General features: G+C 37.4%; 6 protein-coding genes and 1 long non-coding RNA gene across 7 annotated transcripts; 6 read left to right on the top strand and 1 right to left on the bottom strand.

Annotated features, from left to right (window-relative positions):
* The first annotated feature begins 943 nt into the window (after positions 1 to 943).
* LOC110179690 (uncharacterized) lies at positions 944 to 1,761 on the top strand. The gene is made up of 2 exons (XM_020947303.2): positions 944 to 1,577; positions 1,636 to 1,761. Exons 1-2 carry the CDS (start codon positions 1,099 to 1,101, stop codon positions 1,655 to 1,657), a joined length of 501 nt encoding a protein of 166 aa, XP_020802962.2. The 5' UTR covers positions 944 to 1,098; the 3' UTR covers positions 1,658 to 1,761.
* Positions 1,762 to 10,587: 8,826 nt separating this feature from the next.
* LOC110181281 (serine protease ami) lies at positions 10,588 to 11,631 on the top strand. The gene is made up of 4 exons (XM_020949001.2): positions 10,588 to 10,777; positions 10,842 to 10,887; positions 10,941 to 11,077; positions 11,135 to 11,631. Exons 1-4 carry the CDS (start codon positions 10,588 to 10,590, stop codon positions 11,533 to 11,535), a joined length of 774 nt encoding a protein of 257 aa, XP_020804660.2. The 3' UTR covers positions 11,536 to 11,631.
* Positions 11,632 to 11,804: 173 nt separating this feature from the next.
* LOC147644419 (chymotrypsin-like protease CTRL-1) lies at positions 11,805 to 13,279 on the top strand. The gene is made up of 4 exons (XM_086828977.1): positions 11,805 to 12,087; positions 12,220 to 12,265; positions 12,328 to 12,470; positions 12,537 to 13,279. Exons 1-4 carry the CDS (start codon positions 11,886 to 11,888, stop codon positions 12,932 to 12,934), a joined length of 789 nt encoding a protein of 262 aa, XP_086685103.1. The 5' UTR covers positions 11,805 to 11,885; the 3' UTR covers positions 12,935 to 13,279.
* A 1,100-nt stretch (positions 13,280 to 14,379) lies between these two features.
* On the top strand, positions 14,380 to 15,062 carry LOC147644418 (uncharacterized). The gene is made up of 2 exons (XR_015270713.1): positions 14,380 to 14,516; positions 14,585 to 15,062. It is a non-coding gene; the product is annotated as an uncharacterized LOC147644418 (long non-coding RNA).
* A 113-nt stretch (positions 15,063 to 15,175) lies between these two features.
* On the top strand, positions 15,176 to 16,340 carry LOC147644417 (testisin-like). Its single transcript, XM_086827629.1, has 4 exons — positions 15,176 to 15,505; positions 15,564 to 15,609; positions 15,670 to 15,824; positions 15,880 to 16,340. The coding sequence occupies exons 1-4, from the start codon at positions 15,307 to 15,309 to the stop codon at positions 16,269 to 16,271; spliced, it is 792 nt and encodes a 263-aa protein (XP_086683755.1). The 5' UTR covers positions 15,176 to 15,306; the 3' UTR covers positions 16,272 to 16,340.
* Positions 16,318 to 17,097, bottom strand: LOC110181287 (uncharacterized). Its single transcript, XM_020949011.2, has 2 exons — positions 16,519 to 17,097; positions 16,318 to 16,446 (listed from the first exon to the last, which is right to left on the bottom strand). The coding sequence occupies exons 1-2, from the start codon at positions 17,047 to 17,049 to the stop codon at positions 16,336 to 16,338; spliced, it is 642 nt and encodes a 213-aa protein (XP_020804670.2). The 5' UTR covers positions 17,050 to 17,097; the 3' UTR covers positions 16,318 to 16,335.
* Positions 17,098 to 17,922: 825 nt separating this feature from the next.
* Positions 17,923 to 19,115, top strand: LOC110181297 (serine protease grass-like). The gene is made up of 4 exons (XM_086828975.1): positions 17,923 to 18,221; positions 18,278 to 18,332; positions 18,389 to 18,564; positions 18,622 to 19,115. The coding sequence occupies exons 1-4, from the start codon at positions 18,002 to 18,004 to the stop codon at positions 19,023 to 19,025; spliced, it is 855 nt and encodes a 284-aa protein (XP_086685101.1). The 5' UTR covers positions 17,923 to 18,001; the 3' UTR covers positions 19,026 to 19,115.
* The last annotated feature ends 957 nt before the right edge of the window (positions 19,116 to 20,072 follow it).

Genomic DNA, 20,072 nt, shown 5'->3' with positions numbered 1-20,072 from the left:
ATGGTAATTATATTCGATAAAAGAGCAACGAACACTTCCGGCCGGGGCCACTCGAGGAGGTGACAGCTCCGGATGCAGTGACGCAGCCTGAGAGAGAAGAGACCAGTTTCCCTGGCCGGCTAATAAGTTAACAGCGGCATAATGGCCTGTTTCCTGCATGAATTGCCAATTATAGTTGTACCAGTTGTATCCACACACACACACACACCCAAAAGAGTTTCCCCCTCCAGGGATTCGATGGGGAGGAAAAAAAAAGTGCAATGTCAGCCCGGCTGGGTTTTCTGGTTCGCGTGCCGCCGTGATTGATGATCAACAGCAGGATATGGTGTGGGTGCCAGGACATCGTGTCAGTGTGTGTGTGTGTGTGCTGTGAGCCATTTAATAGAACAAGTGGCAATTGGCCATATCAATGATGTTGCCATGCAAAACCAATTTGGGAACAGGCTTGCCTAACGAAATTAAGTTCCAAACTATTTAACAATGAAGCCAATGATTTCAATTAAGTTCAAAGATAAATTGGATTGAAAATGGAAACAATTTTCCTAAATTTAGGCAGCATAAGAAAGGATAAACTATAGACTAAATTTTTTAACAATATATAAAGATTCAATCACTTCGATAAATGCATAAACTGCTTATAATAAATGCAATGCTCATGTGTACATTTGACCTTAATAACGAAAATAATTACTTTCGAGAGCCTCATTAGGATAAAATTCAACTAAAAACGAAATGCAGCAAGGCATAAAAAGTGCACTTGGTAACATATTTAGGTTACGGCCACACTTTTCCCAAAAAGTAAAACAAAATTATAAACTTTGAAACCCCGAAGCTGGCATACCCTTGCAGTTTGCCATTAAATAATTAAGAATTAATATATTTCAGTCAAATGAGAATATATATTAACTTATCCGTACCAACAATAAAAATAAACAATTACTACAAATCAAAATTATACATTTCGGAATCAAACAAAGCAAGCCTTGAGTTAACTTTCATTCAAAAAGGATAAAATATCAGTGACAGGCACACAATCCATAGCAGAGTTTGATAAATATTTCATTAAAAATTTCTTAAATTCCATACAACAATTTAAGAATGGAAAATTGTCGATATTTGGTGTTCGAGCTGCTTTATGGAGCTGCGGTTCTGACTACAATCACTGCTGCTCCTGATATCTTGATGAAACTTAAGCTAAATTATCGCCTAATTTCCAATATTTCATTTAGTTACCCGAATATATGGTTAACTATGTTCCAGGCCCTGTTGCTCACCGCCTTGACCATGTTGCCAAGAGTGGTGAGCCTGCCAAACTGCCTAACCAGACGTCGTTTCTTCAACTTCCTGCCCATGGCTCCCTGGATATTGATTTGCTGTTTCAAATTTCTCAAGAATGTTAGCATGCATCTGATTGCCATTGGATATTTAGAGCAATACAACGACTCAACGTCCTTGATCATGGCCCTGATCATTTACTGCATTATCTTTGGATTAGCCGCTGAAATGATGCTGCACTGGATTGCCATTGCCAACATGAATCGCCGTGGATACGTCTTGGAGATTGTTTCCGAGCTAAAGTAAGTAGATCGTGCCTTCTAATCAGATAAATATTTAATAATCGTCGTTTATCCTTAGTTTTTCAGATAGATTTTTGTAATGTTACATCTCTGTCTACTTTTTTTGGAAAATAATTGAAGCCAGTCGAAGCCAGGATACATTTTGGAACGCCTAATAAAATGATACATAAAACTACAACCTAAATAATATGTTTATTTCAAACTAAACTCTTATAAAGAAAGCCGTATAATCCTTATATTAATACAACTATATACTAAATACCCTTCGGATTCAGCATTGCAAACTTCTGATGAAAAATATAATACCCTGAAAGAGTATACAAATACGTAACTGTGAAAATAAATTGTTCCACTGAAAAACTGAAAAGTGTTTTAACCATGCAACTAAGCCTGTAAATTCCGATCGAATTGAATTAGTTACAGCCTAAAGCCCCGGCACGCAGCACGCACAATTGTTGCCACAAACGCGGCAACATCCTCCCCCCAGCAGCAGAGCAGCAGAAGCGGGAAAATCGGGGAAAAGCGGCAGCAACCAAAGCAGCGACAGGCCGCAGGCAAAGCCAGTAAAATCCATTAACAGCCTCCAAACTGGCCGCAGTGTTAATGATTACCGCTTATCTGTATCTGTGTTTTTCGAGGGGAGGGAGGGAGGGGTCTTGCTACACGCGGGTGTTATTTATTAATTACAAGGTTTTAAATTAATTACGCAGCTTAAAATATTATGAGGCAGGTTAAGTTCAGCACTGAGCGGATAAGGAAATGAAATTGTTTATGGTTAATTTTGAATTCAAGTCATGTAGAGTGTTTGGCTTCTGATTACATTTAATTTGGGAATATTTGTATATAATTTAAGAAACTAAAATCAACACTAGAAAAGATTTCTTGAAAGAAATCCAAAGTAAGCAATTTTAAAGTGTTAGATTAAAAATGTAATTAATGTTGCTTGTTAGTTATTTTAATAAAGCACACACAAAGTATTCTCTTTAAAACAAAGCTTGAATTTTACAAGTTATATATTTAATTAACCCCCATTTTAATCTCTGTGTAAAGTTTGGGGGGTGGCAAAGAAAACCCATGGCATATTGATTTGGCAGCAAAAGAACTGCGGACTGAATACCAAACGAATTTTCGCTGCCAGAGCTTGTGGGTAACCATTAATCAGCAGGGCAAAAAGAGGACCGAGAAAAACCTTGGGGAAAATTCGTATCTTGCGTCTCTCTTCTTTTGCTGTTCCATTTTCACACATCAACTGGCAGAAGTAAACTTTTAAAACTGTCAAATTGCTGTGTGATTTGTTGGCAAATAATAAACATGTTTAGCGAATAAATTCATCAAAACTAGCTACCGAAAAAGAGTGAGTGGGGGGGAAGGGGGAAAACCGAGCGACAGGACTAACGAGGAGCCAACACACACAGGCACACACACATCATACACTTACACTACAAGGGAAATGCAAACAAATGGAAAACGTCGACAACACACGCAGGTGGCGCACGCAAGTCCCAAGAGGGGGGGTGGCTTTGAAGGGGGGGGGGGAGTGAGTTCTAGGGTGGTGCTGAGGGTGGCTCCATAACAAACAGAACTAACGAAGAGTTGACTTCAATCGCTGCTCCTGTCACCTAATATGCAGCGATTTCCGGCTTAGCTTTTTTGTTTTTTTTTTAAGAATAAATATTGCTTGCTTAACAATAACTAAGAGCTTAAGGGGCCTGAAACTTTGCTGTCTAAATTATTTCTTGTTAAAAAGGCTTCATAATTTTATTTAATTTTTGTTAACTAAGGAATAATTTAGTATGGATTTCCCAAAAGTTTGTTATTCTTTTGTATACTCTGTAGTTTTGATGAAGTGATTAGTATTGTTGCTCTTTTTAGCCCTTTCGCAGCTACTTTGTTCGCCTGATAACTTTGCCTTTTTGTCCTGGGAAACGCTTCCTTTACGTTTCTTCTTGATTTTCGTATTTTTTCAAGGGGGCTTCCCCTGTCTGCACTTGGTGGTGGCCTACAGATTGAGCGCTTAATTTGTTAAGCTCGAAAAGTAGAAACTCAAACAAATCAGAATATCTGACCAGGAGTCAAGGCGTGTTTACCTGGCTACCTATGTATGTACGTTTCGGGTTTGGTTTGTTTCTTGTTTCTTTTTGGGGTAGAGGAGAGTGATGTTTTGGGGATTTTGTGGATGCCCCATGCACTGGGGTCTGTCTGGATGGGGGTCTATCGGAGGAGAGAAGGCTCCAGCTTCAATCAAACCCACATACTATGCACATACGAGGAGTACACCCACTTGGCAGAGAGAGAGATGGAATTTGTGTGGCTGACATCGGGGCACGTTGTTTGTTCGTTACGTTTTTACCCATTTTGAATCCTTTTTTTGAAGCCCCGAAATACCCCCGAACTCTCGCCTCGCCCTGTGACCCGTTTGGCCTTTTCTGCTCGTTCATGTTGCTCTATTTTTGGCTTTTGATGTGCAGGAAGCTCATCATCAAAGGATCCCCAGGCGGACGCTGTGATAATTGTGCTTGTATGGGTGTGTTTGTATTTTCCTGCCAGTTTTCCTCCTTTTTTTTTGTATCCATTTATGCTACCTGCATGTCGCATTTTCTTGGACTCCCTGTCGCTCGATTTTCCTGATATATATTTTTTTTATTCTGCTGTTTGCACTTGACTTTTTGCCGGTTTCTTTTGCCTTTTGGCCGTGAGTATATGTGTGATTCTTGCCATTTTTTTGCTCTTTATTTCGCTTGTTGTTAGTGTTGGTGTTCTGTTTACAACTGGCAAATATTGACCCGCATTGATTGTCGTTTTTCCGCTTGTAAATTACTGAACTGAAGCGGCGAATGGGAGGAGGGGAGGGGTTATGTGGTGATGATGAGTTGAGGATCAAGAGGAAAGTTTTGCAGGACTTTTACTTTCGTTGGGAAAAAATCGTACGAAAAAGAGTTGCCTGTAATGGAAGATAATTGCCTAAGAGCCGATAATAAAGCAAAAAGCAGTAATGGAGCTTAAGAACTCATAGGCTTTTTTAACTCAACAACTTAAGTAAAAAGTCTCTCCTTTAAAGATTAAGGATTAAGCAAAAAGCTCTTAATCATTTTGTTGACTCAAAACTAAGCCTGATAATAAGTTAAGAAACAAAAGTGAAGTTAACTTTTACTTTTCCTTGTTTATGATATATAAAAGTAATTGGTTTGAAGGAGCAAGTTCGGCTGAACATTAAGGCCATTTAACTGTTACAGTTATGACTGGCACTGCCACACAATATTGAGCCATTTTATGTATATTTCGCACAATGCTTCTTTATTTCATTTTTGGCGTCATCGTTAAAATGGGTTTTATTATTTCCGTTTTGGCAGCGTTATTAATGTTGTTGTTCTGCTTTTGACTTTACTTCCGGTCCCGCACATACACCCATATAGTATGTATGTATATGTATATGTATATGCTTGCCAACAATTTATATTTTTCAATTAAGCAGCAAAAATTTTACGCTTTGTTTCGTACAACTGTAATAAATTTCAACTACCCTTATGGGGCAACTTCCCCCCTTCTTTTTTCACTTCATTTGGCCGCATATGTACTGGCATTTCGATTCAGTTTCGTTGTTGCCACCGAATTTCGCGTTATGGTTTCATTCCAGCGAGAGCGTGTAATTGATAGCCGCCCTTGGCTTAATTAATAATTTCGTAAATTCGAACAACGGCTTGGCAATGGCGATGAAGTTGCACTATTAGCAAATGATTTCGTATGCGAGTTGGAAGCGTATACAATTACTAGAATGTATAGCAATGTGAATTGCAAAATTATGGCAAACCAAATGTTTCGAGTTGAACCTAGTTAACCGGGGGGTCTTTTGGAGTTTCATTAAAGCAAAATGAAAGCAGAGAAACCATTTAAGTTAATTCATAGATTCAGTTCACTTTTACTATTTGTCGAACAGATAAAGTCCTTGGGAAAGCAACTTAAACTAACAAGTATTCCCTCTTAATGCTAAGTTCTTTTCGATTCTGTAATCATTGATTAAGAAAGCCAACTGAAAATGCAAATACAACACCATAATCCTTGGGGAATTATTGCTAGATTTCTAATGTTCATATTTATTTTCCTAAAATTATAACAGCTACTTGAGGCTAAACCAGCCACCTGCTTGAGTAATTTTGAGCAAACCCCCGGAGAAATGAAATCTCAAACAGATAGTCTTTCGTACCTCCCTGGGGGACTTGTGTGAATCACCCTTGGCAAACACACACACACACACACACACACGGCAACATCTCGTATGCATATACATTTTCCAATGTACTTGTACTTGCAACAAACCCCACCGCCCCCAATGCCATTAAACAGCTCTTGTTGGCTGTAAAGTGCTCGTTTAGCAGTTGTTGTTTTTGTTTTTGTTGTACAATCATCAAACGGTTTAGCTGTAAAACTAATTGCATTACATCAATTTTTCTGTTAAAAGTCAATAACCAATCAAACCCCTCACCGCACCGCACCGCAGGACGTTCGTTTGGAGTTCCGGAATGAAGCGCGGGTCAAAGTTTGAAAAGCGTGCAGTTAAATGCACACAGACACGCACCCACATCTGGCTATATGTATATATATATCGTGTATATATATATAGGTATAGGGGGGAGACAGCCAGCCAGTCGTCGGTGGTCAATTTAATGGCAGGCGGATGCCTTTTGGAAGAGACGGATGTAGCGACGAAATAATGACAGGAGTAATCACATTAGCCCCCCAACAAATACTCGTACTTTCCGCTGGGTCGACCAGGGTTGCCATCGTCCCTCATATATATAATTGTTTCAAATGGACGACAAGGCAATCAAGAATGAGATTGCCATTTGCAGATTATCGAATTTCGCTTGGGGTTTCACTTCCCCGATGCTGAGATGGTAGTAGGAACTAAGAGGATCTTTTAGCGAGATGACAGCCCTGTCAGTGCCAGCAGTGGATACACTCAAAGAAAATGGAAAATAACAAGGGGATACAATAGAAAATTCAAATTTAAAAGAGGGAGCTGAGTTTTTAAAATGTGTTAGCTATGTCTGATTTTTTAAATATTATATAGAGATCTTTCCAAAAATATAACTATTTATCTAACCAACTTTTGTTGGTTAATAGAAAAATAAAATCTAAAAGAGGGTTGTGAAAGAGCTTAAAGGAGTTTAATAAACTGTGTTTCTAAAATGTGTTAGCTATGTCAGATTATTTATATATTATATAGAGATCATTCCTAAATTAGAACTATTTATTTAGCCAAATTTTGTTGCAGTGCAGCTGCACATACAAAGGCAATTGCGCTTTCCCCCAAAATGCATTCACGATGACGTGTCCATGCAGTATCCGTCCTCCCCCATCAACATGACCCCTTGGCGACCTTCGAACTTCCCCCCGTGTATACAAACAAACCCCCTTCGAGGGGGGTGGTGATAAAACAAAAAAAAAAAAAAGAGCCGGAGGCGGGAGATGAGGCGCCAAATGCTGACGGGGCACACACAGTTGACCAGCCCTAGACGAACGTTAAATCGTTAATTGATTACGGGACAACATTGATTGTTGTTGTTGATTTTTATTCGATGGTTTTGTTTACTTTTTTGCTTTTTTCCCCTTCTGGTTTTTCATCAGAACAGCAATCTCTATATTTGGCCCAAGGATTGCGCAGTCGAGTTTTTGACGGCGAATCCTCCGGCTCCCTAATGAGAAGCTGTTCGAGTACAAGAACTGGCCATGTCCTGCAGCATTTTAAAACTAATTGTTAAGCAAGCAGGCACGCCAGTCGAACGTCGAACATCCATGTCACGTACGCACAAACCGCAAATACAGACAATCTGGTCGAAATATAACCGGCAGGCAGACGGGCAGGGAAGGCGGGCAACCGGGCGGCCAAAGGCTGCTTTGAAATAGAGAGCGGCTCCTGTAAGTGATATTGCAGTTAAGGCGGTAACGAGTCAGCCGCCCAAGGAGCAAAAAACAAATCGACCCATCAGGATAACGCTCCTGCTCCTGCCTCTGGTTTTGGTCCTGATGTTGCCGTAGCTGCTGCCACTCAAAATTCTGGCCAGTCGAAAGAAAAAAGGCCAAAGGGCTGTTGGCCAAGCATGAAAATAAAATACGAATAAGGTACCAGGACGAGTGCGAGTGTACATGGCCAACTCCTGACGAGCATTTTAAGCAGCAATTATTTACTTTTGCTTGATGCCGAATGACAGGGCCAGCGCACAACAGTTGGAGTTGGAATAACAAAAGGAAGGGGCTTCGGCAGCATAAAATTCAATTTAACTATTTTTGCAAAATTCATTACAGAAATTCGTAGCATAAATTTCTACTGTATGAAATGCACTCCACACGGGCGAAAGACGTTTGGGTTGTGTAATCCAAGGGAACCCAAAAAGCCAAGAACCAGAAACAGAAATGGAGCAACATTGTCTAGGTTACTAATTGATGAACTAGAGTGTACGGAATAACACGTGTAGTGCAAGTTTTCCCAACAAATGCCAGTGCAGTAACTAAGCCAGTAAGTACACTCACAAAAATGGGGAGCAAATATAATTTGCAGGGAATTTGAAATCGCTTAAAAGTTGTTTTAAAACTAGGCTTAGAAAAAAGACAAAATCGCACTGACATTCTTTAAGACTTTCTTTACTTTAAGACACACATTTAAGGGACTTTAAGGTCAGACTTTAATCTTACACTTAACATCGCAATTCATGGCTTAAAATATAGACCAGAGAGCTATAAACACTATATTTCAGTTACAGCTAACGTGGAGCTCTAAAGTTTATTCTAATCCTAAGTAATTCGGTCTTTCTTTTTCGAGTGTAGCGGTCGCCACGTAGCGCTTGTTATTTTAATTTCCGCCTAAAAGTATGCAACAAATTGAAAGGATTACACAAAAGTTTATGCAATGCAGCAGGAGCAACACAGCAGCAACAGCCAACTTAAAACGGCAAGACAAATGCGACAATTTAAGCGCGTTTTGGCCCGCTGGCACGCCAGCAACATGGCATAAAATTAATGTCAAGCAAAATGGGGAAACAGCAAAAGCAGCAGAGCCAGCAGGATGTGGAGCTGGGGCAGCAAGGATCAGGAGTAGGAGTATAAAGGAAGAGCAGCAGGAGACCAACTGCCAGCTGAGGCATCCCATTCGTTCCCATTCGCCGCCTCTGCCACGATGTCAGCCAAAAACTGCTTCAAAATGATGTGGGCTGGATCGGCTTGGCTTGGCTTTCCAGCTCGCCATGTGGGTTTCAAGTTGCTGCAACTTTTTGTTGCATATTCAGCAGCAACTGAAACATCAACAGCAATTGCAATAGCAACAGTAACGGCAACAGCGACAGCAATTTACTCCATTCGAAATAAACTTGGCAACGCTTATATGGCCGCATTTTGTGGCAAATAAACTTGCAACTGCCAGCCATAAAAACTATGTCGATGTCGACAAATTATGCAGCAAGCTCCGGACTGAATAAAATCCCTTATGCTACTGCCTGACATTTATCACCGATGCATCGGTAGTGACTTTTAGGCGCCAACCCATCATCGGTCTGTGATGAATCAATGAAGCTTTCTGGGCAAATTGCGTCAGCAAGATGCACTTGCAACCTGATTTCGTGCTGCACTAATGATTGCACATTGTGCACCTATGTGCGTGCGTGCCAGCATATTGCAATGGGGATTTTCCTTTTCTGCTGATTTTCCACATTGTAGTGACATCAGGTGAAAAACGCCACCAAGTCACAGCCATTGAAGGTCTCACCTTTAATTTCCTTGAATAATAATTAATATTTGCTTTGCTTTCATATTATTGTTAAATTTCATGGAATTCTTAAACCAAAGATTAGGCAAAATGCAACATTTACCAATACGAGATAATTGAGATTAATGGGAACAAGAAAGGAAGCTAACTTCGGCACGCCGAAGTTTATATACCCTTGCAGATAGAAATTATATGACTAGGAATCCATACAATATAAATTATATATATTTGTGTTAAAAAACAATGAAGTAATACCTGCTTTCATTATATTTGCAATTTTACATTTTAAGATTTGCATTTTTTCTCCACATCTAACGATCGTTTGTATGGCACCTATATGATATAGTCGTCCGGTTTTCATGAAGTTTGACACAAAATTTAAAACTAATAAAAAATGGCTATACCTCAAATTTGATGAAAATCTGTTGAAAACTGAAAAAGTAATAATTTTTAATTGTATTAATTTCTGGATCGTTCCAATGACAGATATATGATATAGTAGTCAGATTTTTATAAAATTTTACACAAAATTGTAGAGTATTATAAAATGGCTATATCTAAAATTTGATGAAATTTTGTTGAAAACTGAAAGTGTTTTATTTTTTTTGTTAAAATTTTCCGATCATTCCTATGGCAGCTATATGATATAGTCGTCCGATCCGGCCCGTTCCGACATATATACGAGCGAGAGTATATAGGAGGCTAACTGCAAAGTTTCATTCAGATAACATCAAAACTGAGAGACTAGTTTGCGTAGAAACGGACAGACGGACCGAAGGACAGACGGACAGACGGACAGACAGGCAGACGGACAGACGGACATGGCTAGATCGACTCGGCTGTTGATCCTGATCAAGAATATATATACTTTATATGGTCGGAGGTGCCACCTTCAGTGCGTTGCAAACTTCTGACTGAAATTATAATACCCTGCAAGGGTATAAAAAGTACAGATAATGAACAGAAAAAATTTGTATTTTAAATTAATTAATCTGAAGAATACAATTCTTTTGATATTGTCATAACAATTAACATACTCCAGAGATCTTTAAAAGCAATGAATAAATCTATAGCATACAAATTACCAAGATTCTTATGAAATGTGATATACCTGGAAATGGATGATCAACTTTTAACCTGCAGCTTGTTATCAGCTTATTAAAACAGCGTCTGAATATAATAGCGAGCCAGAAGAAGTGTGGTTTTTATTTCAATTCTATTGTGAAACTGTTTGGTTCTGTAAAATCGACGAAGATGATGCTGATATTTTTTCTGACAATCTCGATTCTCGGTAGACAGGTATTTTCCGAACTGCTGGACGAGGGATGCCGGCCAAGACAGGTGTTTATGATTCTAAATGGTTCAAATTCTGACCGTGTTCCATATATGGCTTTTATAACGCGCAATGAAGAGCACCACTGTGGCGGCTCCCTTATTTCAAATCGTAAGTAATCAACATTACTTAAAGCAATTCTAAACATGATTTGGAAATATAAAACATATCACAGGCTTTGTTCTTACCGCTAAACATTGTTTTGTCCACGATGCCGACTTGTAAGTAATGATTTCTTAAAAAAGAGTAGTAATTATCGTTTCATTTTTCCCAGCGCTGTGAAGTTGGGAGTCCACGATACACGGGACCCACAATTGGAACAATCGTTTGAAATAGAAGAATTTATTCCTCATAATGACCGTCATATTGACCTGATGCTCCTAAAATTGAATCGTGAAGTGATATACGGGGGTACGTAAGGACTGGCTGAAGATTTAAGATAATTTTAATGATGTTTTCATTCTGCAGCTCATATCAAACCGGTTTGTATTATTTTGGGAGCTGAACAGTCGTTACTCACCAATAGTAACAGCTTTACTATAACTGGCTGGGGACGGATTTCCAATGAGGACTATGAAAAACGACCATGGATACTTCAAGAAGCACAATTAACGCGTTTGCATTGGGATAATTGTGGTCGACCATATGGATTTATTTGTGCCCAGGGCTACAATCAGTTTGCCTGTCAGGGTGACTCAGGAGGTCCTTTAACAGTTGATTTTAAACATAAATATCAAACTGTCACTGCCCAAGTCGGAGTACTCCATGGAGGTCTGACTGATAGGTGTCAATCCTTCAGCCAGTATGCGAATGTCGTGCAATTTACTGATTGGATCGTTGAGGTGGTACGACAACGCAGAAATATTTAAATTGAAATAATAATAAATATATAAGAATAATAATAATAATTTACAATTATTTATAAATGAAAAATGAAGCAACATTAAAGCATTGAATCATCGAAATTTTGCCTTTGTTTTTGGGAACCCGGAAAAGCTTGATAACTAGAGTGTTTCTAACCTCTGACAGCAATGGTTTCATACGAATAGAAGAAATAAATCTGTGAGACCATAAAGTGGTTGATGATTCACTGGAATATTTCCTTATCAAAATATAAAACCTTGTCACATTTGTATACATTTTAAATAAAAATATCTCTGTTTGCCAGAAAGAATTCATAGTCACTCAAGATCAGTTTTGTTTCACGCTCTCAATCAAGATGACATCCGCGCTTCCACGGTTAATACTACTGGTAATCCTGTACTTTGGAAAACTGGAAGCTGCCCGCTTTTTGGATGAGAAATGTCATCCAGGGTTTGTGCCGATGATGATCAATGGCAAGAATGCTAATCGATCTCCATGGATGGCATTCCTAATTTATAATGGAGAATACATCTGCAGTGGCTCACTCGTGAATTCTCGTGAGTACCTATTTTAATTCTATATAATTATATGTATTAATCTATCAATCTGACCATAATTTTTTTAATCTACCAATAATAATATTATTTTGCAACGAATTAAATACACACTTTCTCAATTGAACCTGGCAGAGTTTGTTCTAACAGCTGCTCATTGTGCAAAACCTCCAAATTACTTGTAAGTAACGAAATGTTTATAAATATTTATAGATCAAATAAAGTGAACATAATTGATTACAGTTATGCAAGATTAGGAGAGTATGATACATCGACTACAACGGATGGACAGACCTATGACATTAGCGTTACAGCTGTATTTCCTGAACCATGGGGCCAGGACATTGCCCTACTTAAATTAGCCCAAACAATTACACAATACACAGGTAGTATATATATTTCCATGTTAATAAAAAATTACTGTAAAAATCAATAATTCTCTTTTTTTTCAGAAACCATCAGGCCAATTTGCATTGTAATATCTGGAAACCTTAATGAGGTAATGCAATTTCATTCGGTAAATAGCTTTACTGTAACCGGTTGGGGTCAGATGTCCCGCACTAACAAGATACAAGCCACTGTTCTCCAAGAAATATCAGTTACGAAAATGGATTCAGCATATTGTGGCAATCCAAATGGACAAATTTGTTGCCAAAATCCCTCCCAGTTTGTTTGTCACGGAGACTCTGGAAGCCCCCTTTTTAGTACCGGCCGATATAACTATATCACGTCCAGTGTTTTATATGGAGTTCTGAGTTCCGGTCATGAAAAGTGCTACGATTATGCGAAATATGTGGATATCATTCCGTACACTTCTTGGATCTGTAACACTATTAGAAGTAATTTGTAGAAAAATGAAATGTAAATGTAATTTAATATTAACATTGAATGTTATGCCCAGGATATGTAAGGGTTACTAAGAGGGTATCAATGGACGAAATAAAAAATGATGATTAACTCAAGCTTTAATCATTAAAGTTTAACGGTAATTTCTGGAAACTGATAACAAGGAATTCAGCAGAATTCCTATTTTAATTAATTTATTCAACATGTTTTTATAATTTATTATTTTCCTTTCGATGTTGTATATTTTACGCTGTGTGATTTCTTAATAATTTCCTTATCAAACGATGAAACCTTGCTGCCGAACTTCTATATATTTGCAATAAAAATATTTCTCTTCGTCAGAAAAAAATATCAAATACACTTATGTAAGTAGATCAGCTTTGTGTAAATTTCTTAATCAAAACGACTACTGGTAATCCTGTACTTCGGAAAACTGGAAGCCGTCTTCTTTTTGGATAACAATTGCCAGAAAATTGTCAATGGGAAGAATGCTAATCAATCTCAATGGATGGCATACCTAATTCATAATGGAGAATACATCTGCATATATTTGTAGATCAAATAAAGTAAAATTTATTAATTACAGTTTCGGCTTTCTTTCCATGGGGCCAGGACATTCCCCTACTTAAATTACGCACAAGATTTACGCAATATCTATAACACTATTTTTAACAATTTTTAGTTGGAAAATGAAATGTAAATTCATTTATTAAATATCCTGAATATTGAAATATCTGAAAGATAAGTTATTATCTTTCCATTAAGTTTAATATATTTTCGAGAAACTTGATACATATAAAGGAAAGTTTATGAAACACTATTAAACAATTCGTACCTTTATTTATTTTTTATGTATATATATTAAGTTATAAATATAGCCTTGTAGCCTTGCAGAGTTTAATTTATATTTTTTTAGAAAAGCTTATATAAATATACAGATAATTTCAGTTTTGAATAGTATTTCCTGAAAACTGATAACAAAGAATTCGTATGAATTCCCATTTTAATCTATATAAAAGCAGGCAGTCAGAACTTTATATTTATTTCAATTCAATTGTGAAGCTTTTTGCATTAAGATGATGTCCGCTTACTCACTGCTGATGCTTTCAATAATCCTGATCTTCGGGAGACAAGGATGTGCCAAGTTACTGGACGAGGGATGTCGGCCAAGATATATACCCATGATAAGTGGGGGCGGTTCATATAATAATCCTACTCCCCATTTGGCTTACATAAAACTCAATGGTTCCATCAAGTGTGGTGCCTCACTCATTTCAAATCGTAAGTATTTACAATTTACTTCAACTTTAACTTACAATTTATTTAAAATTCTTTATAGGCTTCGTTCTTACTGCTAAGCATTGTGTGGACTTTAAGGGTGACTAGTAAGTAATGACTTTTTAGAGATTTTTTTATATTTTACTAACAACTTTTATTATCTTTTTCCAGCTCAGTGGTATTGGGGAAATATGATAAGTCTACCCCAGACAAAGAAGAAACAATTCCAGTGGCATATATTAATCCTCATCCTGACAAAAACATTGACATTGCCCTACTGGAACTGAAGCAACAAGTGGAGTACAAACGTAGGAAATATTTCATTTTCCAGACTTTTTAGTATTCGAAAGTATTCAATACATTTTCCCATCCGTAGCCACTATCAAATCGATTTGTATTATCGCGGATTCTGCAGTGGAATCACAACTCAACTCCATCACAGAGTTCACAGTAGTGAATTCCCGTGAACAAGTCACTGTTCAGCGTATAGAAAATCCATCCTCTTGTGGCAATCGAGGAAATGGAAATATTTGTGTACAAAATCCTGAGGAATTCTCATGTGACGGTGATGCGGGAAGTCCTTTGGAAGGTCATTTAAAGTACAATGGCGAGACGGTTTCGGTTCAATTAGGAGTACTCGCCGGAGGCTCAAATCCATTATGCAACACTTATACCGATGTCGTTAAGGTTACTCCCTGGATTGTTAGCACAATAAATAAACCAAAAGAGAAGGACAGCCCATGGACGAAAATAATTACCTTCTTTGGGTCGATTTTTGGTTAATATGTAAAACAAACTATAAATGGAAATGATTGATGTTACTCAAATAATAATAAATGCTTATAATAATGCAAGATTTGAATATGTAATTTCATTTAAATATTATTTTTGTACATATAGGTGTACATATAGGTGTTATCTTTACCTAGAAATAATCGCATCATTATATTTTTCTTGTGAACCGCAATGCTGATAATCAAGACATTACACTCCAGGGGCACATTTAATTGTTTCCACAGATTTTGTTTTGCAAAGTAGGCACAACAAGTAACAAATATTTAATTGACATATTGCAGTTGTTCTGTGGATTCCATCGAGATGGCATTACCAAACGTTATTCTGGCCATTCTAAGTTTCCTACTTCTCGGATTTGGATCTGCACAATTGCTGGACGATAGATGTCAAAGGTCATACAGATCGAGAGTTATCGGTGGTAAAAATTCAGAGCGGGCTCCATGGATGGCTTACTTGCTGCGCAATGGAAATTTCGCTTGTGGAGGTTCACTGATTGCATACCGTTAGTAATTACTATAATTTATTTATTACCATATTAATTTTTAAATATCTTTTCTTAGGTTTTGTACTGACCGCTGCTCATTGTACCCAAGTGAACGATAATTTGTATGTAATGAGATATAAAATTCTTTTCAGCTGCATATTAATTATTTCTTATTGGTAAAGATATGTCCGATTGGGTGAACTGGATTCAGCTACGAATAGGGATGGTCGAACTGAGGAATTTCGTGTAATACAAATCTTCAGGCACGAAAATTACGTTACTCATATGTCATATGACATAGCGATCCTCAAACTCGATCGAACTGTGATCTACAGAGGTAAATAAAAGCAAATATTTCCGAAAATAATATTGAAATTCAATTCTTTTTGCAGCAAATGTTAGGCCAATATGTATTCTGTTGGACATGAAACTAAGGTCAAAGATTAACTCTGTTCCAGAGTTTACCCTAACTGGGTGGGGTCAGAGTGCACACTATTATCAGATGCCGACGCGGCTTCAGAGGCTGAATGTAAGGCGGATCAACGAGTATTGGTGTAATGGTAATCCCGAGCGATTTTGCTGCCGAAATCCTACTAAGTTCGTTTGCTTTGGCGACTCGGGAAGTCCTTTGGGAGCATTGGTCTCTTACAAAAAGAGAACCATATTTGCCCAATTTGGATTAGCCACTTCGGTTACAGGTAATTGCGATGGTTATAGCATATTTACAGATGTCTATCATTATACCCCCTGGATCGTAGCCACATTGCAACGCAATTGGTATTAGGTTGGAGGAGAAGAAATAATAAATATAAACTAAATTCTATCAATAAATAGATGTTTAACACCTATTAAACCTGAGGACCCCAACTGATGATCTCAAACAGTATTTGCAGTATCTCATCCACGTTAATGCTCTTCTGGCTCAGCTTTCTCAACGGTGCCCTCAATTCTTGAGAGTACTAAAAGGATTAACAACAATTTCACAAATTAAACTTAAAAAAAAAGCTGATAATTATATCCGATATCCTTACCCTCGCACGCTGCACCAGATCCTTGAAAGCCTTATCCCTGAGAGCCTTGTAGAGCTTGGCAAACTCCCCACCTTGTCGCACTTTCTGGGCCATCAGTGAATAGATCCTTGTCCGGGGCAAACTTTGTAAAATGTCCCGCAGGAAGGTAGTAAGATCGCGACGCAGCATCAGCTCTACGGGTACAGTGCGCGACAGTTGGAAAGCCCTCAATCGGGCAATCAAACGGTCCACAAGAGTGGTGATATCATACCCAGAGCCATGCTCGGTTAGGTAATTGATAATATTAACAAAATCGGGAGCTGCACGAATTTGCTGCCAGGTGTTTGTAAACTCATCGCTGCGAACAAACTCCACGGCCTGTCGGAATCTCGGATCGAAGATATAATATCTGGCGGTTAAATAACCAATGCGTCGTCGAGGAACTAAACCAGCAAAATCTTTCAGATCGGATCGTAGGTCTGCCGATACTGATGACCAGCAGCTGATGGCAAAAATCAACAAAATAAGCGACACGGAGTTGGAGAAAGCCATTATGTGACTATTAGAGACTTTAGGGTCTTGCCAATGCTTATATACCCCAAGTGGGCACAATATTTGTCATTGTTTTCAGGGGGTGTGCCAGGTGCTAATTGAAAACAGGTAACCAGTCTCATTAGCTATTTGGACCGAAGAAACTATTGCACTTACAAAATAGTAATACTAAGCAGTGGGTATATAGACAACTTTGTTTATGTATTCACCTAAACACTGCCACAATGAATAAATTTGCCATATTTTTTTAAAATTATGTTTCATTTGGCTTATATTTTTTCTCTCTGTGTAAACTGTAAACTCTTGCTTTCACCAGCATTTGAGAGTCGACTTTCTGTACGCAGTATTCAAAGGCATTTGGCAGTTGATAAACAAGATGCATGGCCAATAGCAAACATTGGTCAAATCTCAATAAATCAAGTGAGACATTCTTTTGTCTGGCCCAGCAGCAGCAGCAGCAGCAGCAGTTGACTGTAATTGCTCCCATTTGTGCATTAAAAATAATGATTGATTCAGAGCCTCGCAAATGCATTTCCTAACCCAACCGAGCAAACATTGTTCTGTTGTCTGCCGGAGTAGGAAAAATTAGAATTCAATTGTGTGATTTATGCAGTCGGCAAATTTACGAGCCATCTGAGAATTCCATGCCACAAAAAAGCACCCACCGCCTTGGACTTCATTTAACAGACTGCAAAGCCACACACACATTCTATTATATTTCAAGCTTAAAGGCATTGGCGATTATGAATATTTTTAAAACAAACATAAATATATACAGAATAGAGATAAAATCTATACCTAGAAATCTGAATGAGTACATACATCAATATAAATATTTTACAAATATATATTATTACTATAATTATATACTTAATCTTCTTGAATTATTTATATCAATGATGAGTGATACGATTTGTAGAAAAACGGTTCAGTTGTATTTACGAGCTCCAAGATGAAGCATCTTCTAAGAGCTTTTCTAGTGACTCAATTGATCGTCTTTAGCTTATTTTCTACAGGTTTCGCGTCATTTTTAGATAAAGGATGTGGCATATCACAAGCAATGTTTCCCCGTATATCAGGAGGTCATGATGAAGAGCTAATGGCTAAGCCATGGATGGTATATTTGCATATTTCAAATAAATTCATTTGCGGTGGCTCGCTTATTCATTCTAGTGGGTATTTTTCGAGAATTCTTCATACAATATTATAAATTAAAATCTTTCCTTAGGGTTCATTCTGACAGCTGGACATTGCTTTGGGGATAGGTATAATAACCAAAGGATGTAAGTAATAATATGATATTGTTATGATTACATTATTATTATTATTTTTTCTATAGAATCGCTAGACTGGGCGAACACAATTCGCAGACTCGCCGAGATTGTGATGAGGATGAATGTGCGCCGCCGCATAGAGAGTATTTGATCATAAACAAAATAAGGCATCCCAGCTTTCAGAATTCTAGGTACCATGACATTGCTCTAGGGAGATTAGACCGTACAGTAACATATTCAGGTAAATAACACGAATATATAACTATATATAATAATAGTCAAACTTTATGTTATTCAGACAGCATTAGACCAATTTGCTTGGTCTTGGGTAGCAGTTTGCAGAACATTCTAAATACTCGCAGATACTTTGTTGTATCAGGCTGGGGCGAAACCCCAGATGAATGGGAAAGTAGTATTCTCCAGACTGCCTATATGAAGAATGTCGATCGATTTAGATGTCGTTACTTTTATGGATACAATGTCGATCACACCCACATCTGTGCAGGCAGTTACAACAGTTATGTGGGAAAAGGTGACTCTGGAAGTCCGTTGGGAGCAGTGATAGAACATATGAATTCCTTGAGATTTGTACAATTCGGAATTGTCAGCCATCATCGAAAGCCCTACCATGGAGTAGCCGTATTTACTAATGTATTGGCCTATACGAATTGGATTCATCGAGTCATAAATGTATTCAAATAAAATAATATTTTAGATATCAAAAGAAATGATACAAAAAAATAATATAATCAAGAGAAAATAAAGTTGAAAAGTGAAATACATGATTCAAAACTTACAATGAAATATGAATCCAAAGTTTGGTAAACTTCTAGGAATTTCAACACTGATAATCGGCTAATAAGCTTGAATTGTACGCTTTTGAGCGACCTTATCACAGCGACAGTTGTGTTGAGTGCTTCGTGATTAAGTATATTCCATGGTGGTTCTTACTAGAAGTTTGTTTAATTCTTGGAAGACGACTTAATCGGGGATCTGCACGTTTTATTTTATTGGGGAATCCCAAAAACGCCGTTTGGTATGTATTCCATCTGAGAGAGACTATAATGTTTCCCATATTTATAGGCACCCAAAATTTAAAACGAGAGTGCATAATTATATAGCTATACTTAAATTGGAACAATAAGTTCGATATACAGGTAATTAAAAGATATAATCAATCATTACTACAATATACAAAAGGATGAGCAAAGGTGCTTAAGGCTCTCGAATCCTTTCAAATGCAAAGAATGCCTGTCTGTGATTTTTGTTTTACAAAGAAAACTGCATAATATATAATTCTATAAAGTAATTATTAAAAAAACATTCCTTATATCCTTATTAATTTTCCATATTTTTCCAATTTCCAAATAAGCCCCGTGGAGTGTAAGTTTTTGCGAATTTTTTGAGCTATTCCAATTGGATTGAAGAGATCATTATACAAAACTTCGCCTGATCAATAACAGCACCTCTAATGCTTTAATTAATCAAGGCTGGAATCAATTATGAACGTTAATAGAAGTTTTCAATTGATTTATTTGTAAATTAAGTAAAAAATAACTAAAAACCAAGAAGATATATTACTCATTGATTGCCTATAGCTAAAGTAAAGTGCATACTATCTAGCCAGAAATCAATTTGTATTTAAAACTAAGTGTTAGCAAAAGACCACAAAATCAGCTAAGGCATCTCTTTTAATTTACGAAACCAAATAATCCTAAAAAAAGACCACAAAGATGGCAATAAATTTGC

Source organism: Drosophila serrata, unplaced genomic scaffold (assembly GCF_035046125.1).
Source record: "Drosophila serrata isolate PLE 108 unplaced genomic scaffold, ASM3504612v1 contig_184, whole genome shotgun sequence".
Taxonomy (NCBI): domain Eukaryota; kingdom Metazoa; phylum Arthropoda; class Insecta; order Diptera; family Drosophilidae; genus Drosophila; species Drosophila serrata.
This window is presented reverse-complemented; position numbering and strand designations above follow the sequence as displayed.

Coding starts and splice junctions, on each gene's coding strand:
- LOC110179690 (XM_020947303.2), top strand. CDS start 1,099: ATGGAAAATTGTCGATATTTGGTGTTCGAGCTGCTTTATGGAGCTGCG. Junction 1,578..1,635: donor GAGATTGTTTCCGAGCTAAA/GTAAGTAGATCG, acceptor GTTTATCCTTAG/TTTTTCAGATAGATTTTTGT.
- LOC110181281 (XM_020949001.2), top strand. CDS start 10,588: ATGATGCTGATATTTTTTCTGACAATCTCGATTCTCGGTAGACAGGTA. Junction 10,888..10,940: donor TTTGTCCACGATGCCGACTT/GTAAGTAATGAT, acceptor CATTTTTCCCAG/CGCTGTGAAGTTGGGAGTCC. Junction 11,078..11,134: donor TCGTGAAGTGATATACGGGG/GTACGTAAGGAC, acceptor TTCATTCTGCAG/CTCATATCAAACCGGTTTGT.
- LOC147644419 (XM_086828977.1), top strand. CDS start 11,886: ATGACATCCGCGCTTCCACGGTTAATACTACTGGTAATCCTGTACTTT. Junction 12,266..12,327: donor GCAAAACCTCCAAATTACTT/GTAAGTAACGAA, acceptor AATTGATTACAG/TTATGCAAGATTAGGAGAGT. Junction 12,471..12,536: donor AACAATTACACAATACACAG/GTAGTATATATA, acceptor CTTTTTTTTCAG/AAACCATCAGGCCAATTTGC.
- LOC147644417 (XM_086827629.1), top strand. CDS start 15,307: ATGGCATTACCAAACGTTATTCTGGCCATTCTAAGTTTCCTACTTCTC. Junction 15,506..15,563: donor AGGTTCACTGATTGCATACC/GTTAGTAATTAC, acceptor ATCTTTTCTTAG/GTTTTGTACTGACCGCTGCT. Junction 15,825..15,879: donor TCGAACTGTGATCTACAGAG/GTAAATAAAAGC, acceptor TTCTTTTTGCAG/CAAATGTTAGGCCAATATGT.
- LOC110181287 (XM_020949011.2), bottom strand. CDS start 17,049: ATGGCTTTCTCCAACTCCGTGTCGCTTATTTTGTTGATTTTTGCCATC. Junction 16,447..16,518: donor ATCTGGTGCAGCGTGCGAGG/GTAAGGATATCG, acceptor TAATCCTTTTAG/TACTCTCAAGAATTGAGGGC.
- LOC110181297 (XM_086828975.1), top strand. CDS start 18,002: ATGAAGCATCTTCTAAGAGCTTTTCTAGTGACTCAATTGATCGTCTTT. Junction 18,222..18,277: donor TGGCTCGCTTATTCATTCTA/GTGGGTATTTTT, acceptor ATCTTTCCTTAG/GGTTCATTCTGACAGCTGGA. Junction 18,333..18,388: donor AGGTATAATAACCAAAGGAT/GTAAGTAATAAT, acceptor TTTTTTCTATAG/AATCGCTAGACTGGGCGAAC.